The sequence below is a fragment of the Miniopterus natalensis genome, chromosome 17, assembly GCF_054644295.1.
Source record: "Miniopterus natalensis isolate mMinNat1 chromosome 17, mMinNat1.hap1, whole genome shotgun sequence".
NCBI lineage: Eukaryota > Metazoa > Chordata > Mammalia > Chiroptera > Miniopteridae > Miniopterus > Miniopterus natalensis.
The window spans coordinates 9,981,218-9,994,800 of record NC_142097.1 but is presented as its reverse complement, the minus strand read 5'-3'; the positions used below and the strand labels follow the sequence as shown (position 1 = coordinate 9,994,800).

The 13,583-nt window shown below is 42.2% G+C and overlaps 1 protein-coding gene across 1 annotated transcript in view; it reads left to right on the top strand.

Annotated features, from left to right (window-relative positions):
* The window catches only part of DNAH2 (dynein axonemal heavy chain 2), a 101,578-nt gene that overhangs the window by 46,631 nt on the left and 41,364 nt on the right, over nucleotides 1–13,583 (top strand). The window contains exons 27-40 of the mRNA XM_087825883.1: nucleotides 115–197; nucleotides 314–494; nucleotides 1,155–1,293; nucleotides 4,355–4,572; nucleotides 4,836–4,937; nucleotides 5,270–5,395; nucleotides 5,701–5,811; nucleotides 6,096–6,284; nucleotides 6,693–6,796; nucleotides 6,890–7,079; nucleotides 7,593–7,773; nucleotides 8,645–8,772; nucleotides 9,095–9,247; nucleotides 9,524–9,649. Coding sequence (XP_087682009.1) covers nucleotides 115–197; nucleotides 314–494; nucleotides 1,155–1,293; nucleotides 4,355–4,572; nucleotides 4,836–4,937; nucleotides 5,270–5,395; nucleotides 5,701–5,811; nucleotides 6,096–6,284; nucleotides 6,693–6,796; nucleotides 6,890–7,079; nucleotides 7,593–7,773; nucleotides 8,645–8,772; nucleotides 9,095–9,247; nucleotides 9,524–9,649 — 2,031 coding nt within the window. The remainder of the gene's footprint in view (nucleotides 1–114; nucleotides 198–313; nucleotides 495–1,154; nucleotides 1,294–4,354; nucleotides 4,573–4,835; nucleotides 4,938–5,269; nucleotides 5,396–5,700; nucleotides 5,812–6,095; nucleotides 6,285–6,692; nucleotides 6,797–6,889; nucleotides 7,080–7,592; nucleotides 7,774–8,644; nucleotides 8,773–9,094; nucleotides 9,248–9,523; nucleotides 9,650–13,583) is intronic.

The following is a 13,583-nucleotide window of genomic DNA, read 5'->3' as shown; positions in this document are numbered from 1 at the left end:
CCTAAGCGTGGAGCAAAGACTCCCAGCTTTTTATCATCTGATGTCTTCTTGCAGCTTCTGTTCCCCTTGGGGATTAAATATCTGATTGTTCTGTCCCCCGATTTCTTCCCACAGGCATTACAAAACATTGCCAAGACTTGGGATGTGATTCAGCTAGACATAGTACCCTATAAGGATAAGGGCCATCACCGACTCAGGTAGAGAGGGCCTCAGGGAGCGAGGAGGGGGGAGGGCTGTGTGACCTGGGCTGCGGAGTGGGGACCAAGGATTGGTAAATGGGGAAGGAACATAATCTTGAAGCCTTCCTCCCCAGAGGTACAGAGGAAGTATTCCAAGCGCTGGAAGATAACCAGGTGGCTCTGTCTACCATGAAGGCATCTCGTTTTGTCAAGGCCTTTGAGAAGGATGTGGACTACTGGGAACGCTGCCTGTCCCTCATTTTGGAAGTTATTGAGACGGTGCTCGTGGTACAGCGTCAGTGGATGTACCTAGAGGTCAGCATTCAGTGCCTGAGCTCTTTCTACATCCCGTTTTTACTCCTTTATTTGCATAGGACCTAAATATTTGCCTGTTTTCAGCTTCATTTCCCCACCTCTAAAGCTATTCTTCGTTCAGGACCCAAGCATTAGTTGTTACCTCTCATCATCAATTCCCTCCCTGAAAAGTCCTGTTCTTTCTCCATTTCTCTTGCGTGGACCCAGATATCTGGCATCTCTGGCCCTTTGATTCTCATGCTCCTTATCTTTTTTTTAAAAATACATTACTAACTTTTTAGTCTGTTTCTTTTTACTTTTTTTTAATCCTCACCTGAGGATACTTTTCGCATTGCTTTTAAAGAGAGAGTGGAAGGGAGGGAGGGAGGGGGGGGAGAGAGAGAGATAAACATTGATGTGAAAGAGACACACTGATTGGTTGCCTCCTGCAGGCTCCCCGACCAGGGCCGGGGATTGAGCCTGCAACTTAGGTACGTGCCCTTGACCAAAATCGAACGCGAGACCCTCCAGTCTGCAGGCTGACGCTTTAGCCCCTGAGTCAAACTGGCTAGGGCTAATGCTCCTTAACTTCTACTCAACTATCATCCATGGTCTGGGAGCCGGGGGCAGAGTAGGGAGTATATGAGAAACAGCTTCTCACCCCAATTCTTGGCCCTTCAGAATATCTTCCTAGGAGAGGACATCCGTAAGCAGCTGCCCAATGAATCAGCCTTATTTGACCAGGTCAATGGCAAGTGGAAATCCATCATGGACCGGATGAACAAGGACAGCAATGCTCTCCGGAGCACCCACTATCCAGGTCTGAACTCCTTGACCTCTTGCCCTGCCATAGCCTCAGTTGGGTTATATATATGTGAAGTCATGGCCACATGGTTCATTTATTGAAAGGTGACTGTCATACCTGGCTGTCATACCGTCACCTCTAATGCTCCTCTAAGCATTAAGTAATAGTTCAGTAAATTAAATTCAATAAATATTGAGTGGAGTACAATGTGGTTAAGAGAATGGGATATAGAATCAGACAGACTCGAGTTCAGAATCTGATTTATGCTTTACTAATTGTATGCTCTTGGGTAGCTTGCTTCCTCCATACTACAGCTTTCCCCCCCTGTAGCAGGAGGGTTAATGATAGCTATTTCTCAGGATTTACAAGGATTATAAAGGAGTATGTAACACTGAGTATAGGGTCTGGAGTAAAGTTAGTGCTCAATTAATAGCACTGTGCCTCAGGAAGCCCTGACTGAGGACACACTCTTCTCTCTCTGACTCATCTAATGAGATAATGCAGGTAAATGAGATCATGTAAATAAAGCACTTACACATTAAATGGCACTAAGCCCTTGGTTACTCTTAGCTACTGTTATTATTACATTGACTATATTATTTTTTTCCTGTATTTTATTTTATTTTTCCCCCATCACCATTTATCCCCCCATACCCTCTTCCACTTCCACCTCTAATCCACCATATTGACTTTAATTAGTTTATCAGATTAACTGGATACTTTGGTATGGGATAGGGGAGAGATGTAAACATAGTGAGACCTGGTTGATTGCAGTAGATTGGGCTAAAGAATCAGGAAATCAGGTTTGATGATAGGCACCTAGAGTGGGTATCCTGAGGAGAGAGTTTTGTCAGGACGTGTGGAGGACTTTTTTATATTGCTTAGGGTAAATCTAACAATTCTTCCTTTTCCCAAGAATCTTGAGTATACACATAAAAACTTCCACATAATTTTAATTATTCTGATAAAATGTAAGTATTAGATTATGTAACGTTGAGTGACAACGTGCATTAAAATTAAAAAAAATTTTTTTAAATAACAGTTGACATTCAATATTATATTGGTTTCAGGTGTACAGCATAGTGGTTAGACATTTATATAACTTATGAAGTGATTCCCCGGTTGGTGTTGCACCCACCTGACACCATTTATAGTTATTACAACATTATTGACTATGTTCCCTAAGCTGTACTTTACATCCTGTGACTATATTGTAACTGCCAATTTGTGCATCTTAATTCTTTCAACTTTTTCACCCAGCCTCCCAATACTCCTCCCATCTGGCAATCATCAGTTTGTTCTCTGTATCTATGAGGTGTTTTTTATTTCAGTTTTAGTTTTTTTCCCCTTTATTTTTATTATTGACACTATTACAGATGTCTCTATCCACACCTCTTGCCCAACTCCACCCAGCCCCCGTTCCCCCTTCCCTCTGGCCATCACCACACTGTTGTCTGTGTCTATGAATTATGAATATATGTTCTTTGTCTAATCCCTTCAACTCTTTTATCCAGTACCCCCTCCTACCTCCTCTCTGACAGCTGTCAGTCTTTTCCATGTATCCATGCCTCTGTTTCTATTTTGTTCCTCAGTTTATTTTCTTCATTAGATTTCACATATAAGTGAGATCATATGGTATATGAGTTTGTTTCTGTTTTGTTTGTTCTCTTATTTTGTTTTTTAGATTCCACATACAAGTGAAATCATATGGTATGTGTCTTTCTCTGTCTGACTTATTTCACTTAGCATAATACCCTCTAGGTCCATTCATGTTGTTGCAAATGGTTAAGATTTTATTCTTTTTATCGCCAAGTAATATTCCATTGTACATATGTACCACACTTCTTTATCAATTTGGCTTTTGATTGGAGCACTTAATCCATTTGCATTTGAAGTAACTATTGATAGTTATATAGTTATTGTCATTTTATTAATTGTTTTCTGATTGTCTTTGTAGTTCTTCTCTGTTTCTCTCTTATTCTCTTGTTCTCTTGTATGTTGATAACTCTCTGTAGATTCCTTTCTCTTTATTTCAGTGGATTCCTTTCTCTTTATTTCTTGTATATCTCTTATAGATTTTTGGTTTGTGGTTATCATGTTTATAGCCATCTATTTTAAGTTGATGGTCGCTTAATTTTGAACACGTTCTAAAATCACTACGTTTTACTCAATCCCTCCACTTTTATGTTCTTGTCATTTTTTTTTTTTACTACTTGTGTGTGTGTGTTTGTATGTATCCCTTAATTTACTTTTGTGATTACACATAATCTTTCTACTTTTGCCTTTTAACCTTTATATTAGCTTTAGTGTTGGTTAATCTACGACTTTTATTATGTGTTTGCCTTTGTCAGTGATGATTTTTGGGGGGCGTTATGATCTTACTAATATTTTTTCTTTTTCCACTTCTCCTTAAAGAAGTCCCTTTAACATTTCTTGTAGTACTGCTTTGATGGTGATGAGCTCCTTCAGCTTTTTCTTATCTGAGAAGCTCTTTATCCCTCCTTTGATTTTAAATGATGGCCTTTCTGGGTAATCTTGGTTGTAGACCTTTGCTTTTTATCACTTTGAATATTTTGTGCCAATTCCAATCTAGTGCTCTTTCACTACATCACAAGGGACACTGACAACTCCAGTGGTCGCAGGCCTCTTTTATTGTGTGCGTGTGATATGTATTTGAGTCTAACGATTTAAATTGTTGGATTATGTATGTGTAGAACAGTCTCGAATTTTCATACTCTTGGGGTGACTGGTAGAGTCCCAGTTCTTTGGTGGAATGGAACTGTCCCAAAGAGTAAGGGGAGATGTAGTTATATTAATGGAATCATATGTGGTGTATAATAATGTATAATGTATGGCATGTATGATAGTGTATAATGAACACTTAATAATGAATTAATGAAGAGAACGGGATAAGCATGATGGATTGATTGGGGACACTTCTCTACTTCCTAGAACAATTATGCCAAACTGTACTCCAATCCAAGAGTTGGCAAGGTAGATATAGTTGGAGACTCCATATCTACTCAGGGCAGTGGTAAAAGGGTCATCAAATGTCATTTATTGCTTTTCTTCCCAGGCCTCCTGGACACATTGATAGAAATGAACACAATCCTGGAAGATATTCAGAAATCTCTGGATATGTATTTAGAGACCAAGCGCCATATTTTCCCCCGCTTCTATTTCCTGTCCAATGATGACCTCCTGGAGATTCTGGGCCAGTCTCGAAACCCAGAGGCTGTGCAGCCACACCTCAAAAAATGCTTTGACAACATTAAATTGCTGAGAATGCAAAAGGTCAATAGAATTGGATATGATGGAATTAAGGGCAGGGAAAGGATGCTGAGGTCAAGGTATTCAAGGCCTTGAAGGAGACAATGCCTCCCAATGGGAGGGGAGATATATTAATGATTTTGGATTATGTGGGATAGAACTTTTTAGAATTGGTAATATTGTGGGAGGGGAGAGGAGCAGAAATTACTCTCACAGAGCTCAGACACCATCTAGGCAGATACTAGCAGTAAGCAGGCCAGGCCATTAATAGTTTCTTGTTTCTACAGGTTGGGGGACCCAGCAGCAAATGGGAAGCTGTGGGAATGTTCTCGGGTGATGGCGAGTATGTTGATTTCCTCCACTCGGTACTTTTAGATGGGCCTGTGGAGGTGAGTTGTGGCGAAGGTCTAAAAATCAAGCTGATTCTTTTTCCTATTAGGAAGTTTGTTTGGCTCTGTGAGGAGAGAACATCTCTGTGAAGAGACATTAATCACTTTTTGCCCTCCCACTGGCCATTCCTGAAAACTGTAACCTCTACCATGAACCTGAAAATCTGCCTTCTGGCTTCCATATCCTGCAGGGCCCCAAGTCAGATACTGCCCAGGTCCTACTTTTATCTTGGTTCCGTGCCCTGCAGTTCTGTTTCCTAAGCACCTTCCCCCTCGGGACTTTTGTCTCTGGCTCTGAGGCCAGGCCATCCTGTTCTCTCACCTCTCCTCAGTCCTGGCTTGGTGATGTGGAGCGGGCCATGAGAGTAACCCTTCGAGACCTTCTCCGGAACTGCCGCCTGGCCCTCAAGAAGTTTCTTAACAAGCGGGACAAATGGGTGAAGGAGTGGGCTGGCCAGGTGAGCTGGGGTCAATAGATACGAGGGAACAAGAAAGATAGCACTGAAAGGGAGCGGCAAAGTTGAAGACAGTCTTGAGTGTGAAAATGCTGGTTTCTAGCCCCACCGCTCTGGACTGTGGTCCTGGAGCCCTGCATGCCAGACCCTTAGCTCCTGACTTTAGGCATGTACCCCATCCTTCAGAGCAGATTAGCATATTGAGAGAGGTGTAACACCTGGCCCTGGGAGAAGCTGGGGTTTGGGAGCTGGGCCGTGTGGGTGGCCAGAGACAGGGCTTTGGAATACAACCTCTGTACATGCCTTAGATGGTGATCACTGCCAGTCAGATCCAGTGGACGGCTGATGTCACCAAATGCCTGTTGACAGCTAAGGAGCGGGGAGACAAGAAGATCCTCAAGGTCATGAAAAAGAAGCAGGTGGGGACCCTACAAGTACAGGATAGGCCTAGTGGGGGGGAGTCAGAATTAGAGACTAGCTGGTGGGAAAGGGTCGGAGTGAGGGTGCTTTAGGGGAGAAGTCCAGTGAGGAAAGTTCTGGTGGAATAGAAGTATGTTTTCCTATGCTGATATTGGGGGTCTGGAGTTATAGTGGGGTTAGGATTAGCATTGGGGGTTGCAGGTTGTTTTAGGCTGGGATGAGGTGGGATTGACTTTGGTCGTGTTGATCCATCTGCTCTCTTCCCTACCACCTCATTCTACAGGTGTCAATACTGAATAAGTATTCAGAAGCTATCAGGGGCAACTTGACCAAGATCATGCGGCTTAAAATTGTGGCTCTGGTGACCATAGAAGTTCATGCCCGAGATGTGTTGGAGAAGCTTTATAAGAGTGGCCTCATGGATGTCAGTTCTTTTGACTGGCTCAGCCAACTGCGTTTATACTGGGAGAAGGTGCAGATGGGCCAGATCCCTACTCTTGCACCCTAAACCCAATTAATATTTCATAGTCTCTAAATACAAGAATATTCTAATCCAAGCCTTAGTCCTATTACAGTGCCCTAATCCAGTTCTTAACTCTATCAAAAGTCTCTTAAATCAGGAATGGCAAACCATTCTCCAGTTGGTGTTCACTATGGGTGTCAAAACTCTAGGCAGCTGCCGCAATGGATTGGGGTGGACATGCAATAGGAACCCATTTTCTATTTTGGCCACAAACTCTTTCTTCCTCCTAGCTCTAAATGTAACCCCTCATTTTCTAACTGTGACCTCCTTGCCATCTCCAGCCCTACTCTCAGTCATTGCCCAGCTCTAACTCTTCCTCTAAGCCCACCTTTCTCTTCCTCTGCCCTGTTTCTCCAGGATCTCGATGACTGTGTAATCCGCCAGACCAACACACAATTCCAGTATGGTTACGAGTACTTGGGTAACACTGGCCGGCTTGTCATTACCCCCCTCACAGACAGGTCAGCCGTGTGGGATGAATTAGGTGGTTGTGGTAGGGTAGTGAATGTTGAGTGAAGGCTTTTAGGAGTCTGACTTGAGTCCTCAATTCTCAGGTGTTACATGACACTGACCACAGCATTGCACCTGCATCGAGGGGGCTCCCCCAAAGGTCCAGCAGGCACGGGAAAGACGGAGACCGTCAAGGACCTGGGCAAGGCCCTTGGCCTATATGTCATCGTGGTCAACTGTTCCGAGGGCCTGGACTATAAGTCCATGGGCCGAATGTACTCAGGCCTCGCCCAGGTCAGCATCCTGCCACCCTGTCCCAGAGGCCCCTTAAATATCTTTAGTCCCAGAAAAGCAGCTGGAACCCAAATCTGGCTCAGTGCTTTATAACTTAAAATGTTGCATCCCCTCAGTTAGTTCTTCAAGTTGGTTAGTCTCTACACCATCCTGAACTGCACTTTGCTTATTTGCAAAATCAGATTTTGTAAGGATTAAGTAAGTTAATGCACGTAAACTGGTGCATAGTGTAGGCACTCAGTGGTCACAAGTTCTCTTCCCTAGTATCTTTACAACTCACACCTTTTTAAGCATTCCCCAAGATTGTCCCTATCTGATAGAGAGTTCTGGCCAGAAACTACAACAGTGCTATGCTGGGTTCCCACTGCCCACATCTGGCCCCCGTCCCTACATTTTGGAGGTCACCTCACCTATCAAAACACTTCAGGCAGGGCTATGTTAGTCATACTTTCTAGTTTCTCCCAACCTGGGATATTTCTCCTACTGCCAGTGAATCTGTCTCCCACCCTACAGACAGGTGCCTGGGGCTGCTTTGATGAGTTTAACCGCATCAACATTGAGGTGCTGTCAGTGGTGGCCCAGCAGATCCTGTCAATCCTATCCGCTCTGGCTGCCAGCCTCACCCGCTTCTATTTTGAGGGCTTTGAAATTAACCTGGTGTGGTCCTGTGGGATCTTTATCACCATGAATCCTGGTAAGAGCCAGGGAGTAGATGGGGCTCTGGGGGCAGAGGGAGAACTGGGTATCGAGGGCAAACAAATGTGTCCTTCCCTTCCCGCTGCCAGGCCAGTGTATTTAGCCAAGTGAAATATGGCTAAAGACAGCAATGTATGAGTGAAGAATAAACATAAGGCTCCTGGGAGAAGGGGAGGCAGTCTTACTGCTCTCCTTAAAGGTATTAATAACTGCTCCGTGTATAGAGTGTGAGGCAAAAGTAGGTTTTGCAGTTGTGAGTATACGCGAAACACAGAGTTTATTCTTGTATTACTATTTATTAATTACTGTATTATTTTCCATATGAACAACTATACACCTACTTTTGCCCCAGCCTGTATATGTAGCCCTAAGCTTTGAAAGTGCTTAACTATCTTCTCCCATTGGGCTAGTTCCCAGAATTCTGTTCTACCTGCAATCCCTTTTGAGAATGAGAGAATCCCCCCAAAATGCAGGCACAAGGGTCTCTCATTACTGTTCCCTAGGAATAGCTCTGGTAGAAGATCTAGGAGAAAACAGAGCAGAATTTCAGTACTGAAAGAATCAGAGAAGCAACTGTGCTTTCTACTAGGACTGGCATTATACACAGAACTTGGGAAGATGGGAAATTGGCAGCTCTGTGATTTGAGTTTGGCATAAGGCCATGCAGAAAGTAAGGGAAGGCCCAAGATAGGAAAGCTGAGCAGACTGGTATGGGAGGGACCAGGGCCCAGATGGGAATGGAAGAGATCTTGGAGTTGGAGTTGGGAAGGAAGTTAGGGATGGAGCTAGGATAGGGTAAAATGGGATTGATTGGGAAATAAGCCTTTTGGAAGCAAATGTGATTCTAAACAAATGGCTCTGTTTCCCAGGCTATGCTGGTCGCACAGAGCTTCCTGATAATCTTAAATCCATGTTTCGTCCAATTGCCATGGTGGTGCCTGATTCAACTCTTATTGCAGAAATCATTCTCTTTGGGGAGGGCTTTGGCAACTGCAAGGTATTCCGATAATCTCTTTTTTCCAATTATTTTCTTTTCTTTCCATGATTATTCTCTGGATTGAGGAACTCCATGAAGGCCTCACAGTCAGTTTATCCTATAAGGAATGTACTGTCAGTTGGATATGGAGGCAGAAGTATAATGATGTCAGAAGTCCATGATGGTGCGATTGACAAGGTCTTCTTATTAGAATTGTCCACAGAGCACCTCCCAGCTGCTTCAAGTCCTGGGACCTAGCTTCTTGTATCTGTAACTTTCCTTAACTGAAGCAGAGGAGTTTGTAGAGAGATAAGTTGTTTCCCTTTCTGTTTTCATTCCCCAGACTCTGGCCAAGAAGGTGTACACACTTTACTCCCTGGCTGTGCAGCAGCTCTCCAGACAGGACCATTATGACTTTGGCCTACGTGCCCTCACCTCCCTTCTGCGCTATGCGGGCAAGAAGCGCCGCCTGCAGCCAGATCTATCTGATGAAGAGGTAGATCAAGGACACAGCTCTTGACTTTAACCTCTGTTGTCACTGGTCCTATGTGCCTTCACTAAAGTTTTTCAGATCCCTTCTTTCCCCATATTGGGGTTCCCACCTTTCTTCCTGTCCCCTGTGTTGCCTGAGTTGTACCTGTCATATTTTTAAAGACTAGCTCAGCTATATCCATTGTTCTTACTCTTGCCCCTCACCCTTTGGAGAAGAAGGGCCCAGTGGGTGCCTAGGCCCTAACTCCTCCAGCCTGGGTCTTTGTCTTTTCTCACCTAGATTTTGCTGCTCTCAATGAGAGATATGAACATTGCCAAGCTAACTTCGGTCGACGTGCCATTATTCAATGCCATCGTGCAAGATCTCTTCCCCGGCATTGAGCTGCCTGTCATTGATTATGGCAAGGTATTTGTTCCTTAATACTCTTCCTGACCTTATATGTGAATGTAGATCTGGAAACACGACACTTGGTTCCCAGGCCTTGTTCTGCCATTCATGAGCTGTGACTTTGGGCAAGACAGTTGCTCTCTTTGGGCTTCTGTGTCTATAATAGGATATACTCAAACATTCTGCTCTCTCACCACAACTCTCTACTTCCCCCCAACCCCCTAACTTACTGGCTGAAGTACTTGCACTCCTTGTTTCTTTGACTTCATTGAGATCTCTAATCCACTGGCCTTTCTACTTTCTCTATACCCATCTGCCCTCTCCTGACTCTACTTCTCTCCTCATTTAGGGAGTTTTGAGGAGAGACTGCTAGGAACTGTTTGATAGTGAGAGCAGTGGAATGGAAGGGATGATGGAGGATGATTTTAGAAAGTACAGAAATTTCCTTTTCTGGCAGCGGTAGTTTAGGTGCCCTGAATTATCCTTTCCATTGAAAGCACTAAAATGCTGGATAAAAATACATATTTTTTAATGCATTGTGAAGCTGGAAAGAAAAAGAATTCTGGGATGGGGAGGGGAAATAAAAGCGGGGAGATAAATGAGTGTAAAACCTGGCTTTCTGAAAATTTTTGTTGAATTTAAGGTACTGGGGAAAGGAGATAAAGTAGCCCAAGTTTGGAGGTATAATAGAAAACGCAGTCCTGCATAAACTTCAGTCTGTGAGGGAAAACACCCTTAGTTAATGGGAAAATGGGAAGCGCACCATTGAAAAGGGTCCATAGGGTAAAGAAACTTGCTTGTTTTGACAGATGATGGGAGGAGGGGTTAAAATTTTTGAGATTTCCTCACTACAAGTCAGCCCTTAGGTGGTTTATGGTCGTAATTTATTCTACTGCGTAATCCTGAAAATCTCAAACTCAAAACTTAATTTTAAGTAGTTCTAGATTGTTAGCTTCCCCCAGGTGACTGGCAGAAGCAAATGAAAATTATTTCTGGAGGAAGAAATTTCAAGTTAAACCTCAAAGAATTATCATAAAAATTCAAGATAGAAATTCAAGAAAATACACAGCTTCTGGTCAAAAGTCACAAAACACACAAGGGAACAAGATGCTATGAGTGGAAAGCAGAAGAGCAACAGAACAGCAGAGTCAAATCCCCTAAGACTTCAGATATTGGAAATGATCAAGCACAGAATTTAAAAATAACTATGTTTAATGTGTTCAAAGAAAGAAACTGAAAGCTTGAAACTATGAACTAGGAACGAAACACTTCTAAACTAAGTAGATTTGAAAAAGAGCCAATAGAATTTCTATAAATAAAAAAATATTATAATTGAAATTTAAAACAGCTCAATATATAGAGTATTTCCAGATAAAGAAGGTGGATTAAAAACAATGTTGTTACCTTTTGAAAATCCACAATAATACTCTAAAGAGATTTTTAAAAATAAGGCATCTGTATCTAAAAGGATGGAGAGGATGGAAGAAATGGAATAAGAATTTTAGAGAAACAAATGAATAAGTTGTGACTTACTTAGCAAACCTAAGAGGGCTGGAAGTGGGGAAAACTGAGAGGCAAGCCTCAAAAGGCTAAGCATCTATGGCATTAGCTACCTCTGTAAGTAGGTATAGCTAAAGTAAGAAGATTTGGAGGCAAACTGTCTTGCAAGATCTTTAGCTCTTCCCTTCTCTGTCACCCCAGATGACTATGCCTCTGCCACTTTGGCCGAAGACTAAAGAGTAAAATAGTAGGTCTCTGGACTTGAGGACACCAGGTATAGTTCAGGGCATGAGTAAACCCTATTAAAAATGAGAATTTCCCTGGCTGGGTGGCTCAGTTGGTTGGAGCATTGTCCTGTACACCAAAAGGTTTTGGGTTCGAGTCCTGATCAGGGCACATACCTAGGTTGCCGGTTCAGTCTCTGGTCAGGGCATGAACAGGAGGCAACCAATCAATGTTTCTCTCTCATGATGATGTTTCTCTCTTTAAAAATTAATAAACACATGTCCTTGGGTGAGGATTTAAAAAAAGGGGGGAGAATTAAGTGAATGTTTACACATTGATTGCTGACACTGTCTTCTTTCATCTCTCAACTCCCAGAATATTGGCAACTAGACAGGAAATTGGAAGAGTTTTCTCTGGGGAATCTGTCTAGCCTAAGAGGAATGACCAAAACATTGAGAATAGTAATTTCCCAATGAAAGTCCTAGATAAATCATCTACAGGGATACTCACAGTCTCTAACCCCACTCACACTCAGGGCTTCCATTCAGTTTTTAGCTCTTCACCCTTATATCTGAGCAGAGAAGCAGGGGCCACCACACATTGGAGGAAACCCTCTAACAAGAAAGCAACCAAAAAAAGTAGGAAAAAGCAAATAGGAGAAAATAGTGCAGAGAAAAGAAAAGTTAAAAAAAATAATCGTAGTCTCAGAGATAAGATTAAGATACTGTCACCATGAAATACTATTAAAAAAGAAATATTCCAGAAAATAGAGCAGACAAAGGGGAAAAGAGGTAAGATTCAAGAGTCAGTCAGGAAGGACAACAGCCACATAATAGGAGTTGCAAAAAGTACGAACAGAGAAAGTGGAGGAGGGGGGCAGGATTGATAGTGAAACAATATAAGAAGGACCCCCGGGACCGAAGGACCTAAGTTTCCAAAATGAAAGGATCCACAGATGTGTGACACAGTGGATAAAATAAATCCCTACCAAGGCCCATCACTGTGAAATTTTAAAACACAGGGACAAGGAGAAGACTTTACAGGCTTCGGGCGGGGGTGGGGGGGGGGGAAGGCGGAGAACAGAGGAAACATGCAAAAGATCAAGGACTTTTCAGTAGTAATATTGAATCTATAAACAATGGAGCAGCCTTCAACTCTGTTTTGAAGGGAATTCTTTTCAACCTCAGATTCTATTCCCAGCCAGCCTGTCACATAGGAGGCTAGGTAAGAGAGATTTCAGACATGCAGGCTCTCAAAATATATTACCTTGAATATATGCCTTGTCAGAAAGCTACTAGAAAGCATCCTCTGCCAAAATGCAGCAGTGTACCAAGAAAGGAAAATAAAGGACACAAGATGACACCTGACAGAGAGAAGCCCGTCTAGACTGGAGTAAATCTGAGTGCTTCAGGAGGGCTTTTGAAGGAAGAAGTTCATGCCTAATGTGACTACATGTTTTGAGAGATTTAGTTAACAGAGTTTGAAGCTGAATTAGAGATCAGTATATTAAAAACTAAGCAAACAAAAAACAGCAACTACTAGCCTCTAAGGAAAACAGAAAAGTTGTTCAGGAAAAGGAAAATAATCATACATTGAATAGTACACAGTGTTATACTAACCTTTAATACTGTTTATAAGAGACACACTTAAAACATAAAGACAGAGGGTTGAGAATCAAAGAATAGAAAAAGATATATCAGGCAAATACTAATCAAAAGAAGGCGCAGGTAGCAATATCAGACAACAGATTTTAAGGCAAAAAGCATTACTAGAAATAAAGAGGGTCGCTTAATAATAAAAGGTTCAATTTACCAGGGAGATAAAAACAGTTCTAAATTTAGAGGCACCTAATACTATAGCCTCAAAATAAATAGGGGCAAAATTTTGCAGAATTATAAGGAGAAAGAGACAAATCTAGCATTGTAGTGGAGATCTTTAACATCTTTCAGTAACTAACAGACCAAGCAGACTAAAAATCAGTTAGGATGTAGAAGACTCGAGCAACACAATCTTGATTTAGTAAGCATCTATAGCAGTTGCTTTCAATAATTGAAGAAGAATAATTTCTTTCAAGCACACATAGAATATTTAGGAAGGTTGACCATGTAAAAGGCCATAAATCTGCCTCAAAAACTTCAAAAGAATTTATTCAAAACATTATCTGATCACAATCATAACTCTACTGATAATCAGGCAAAGTTGACTTTCTGGCAACAAGAATAGTAAA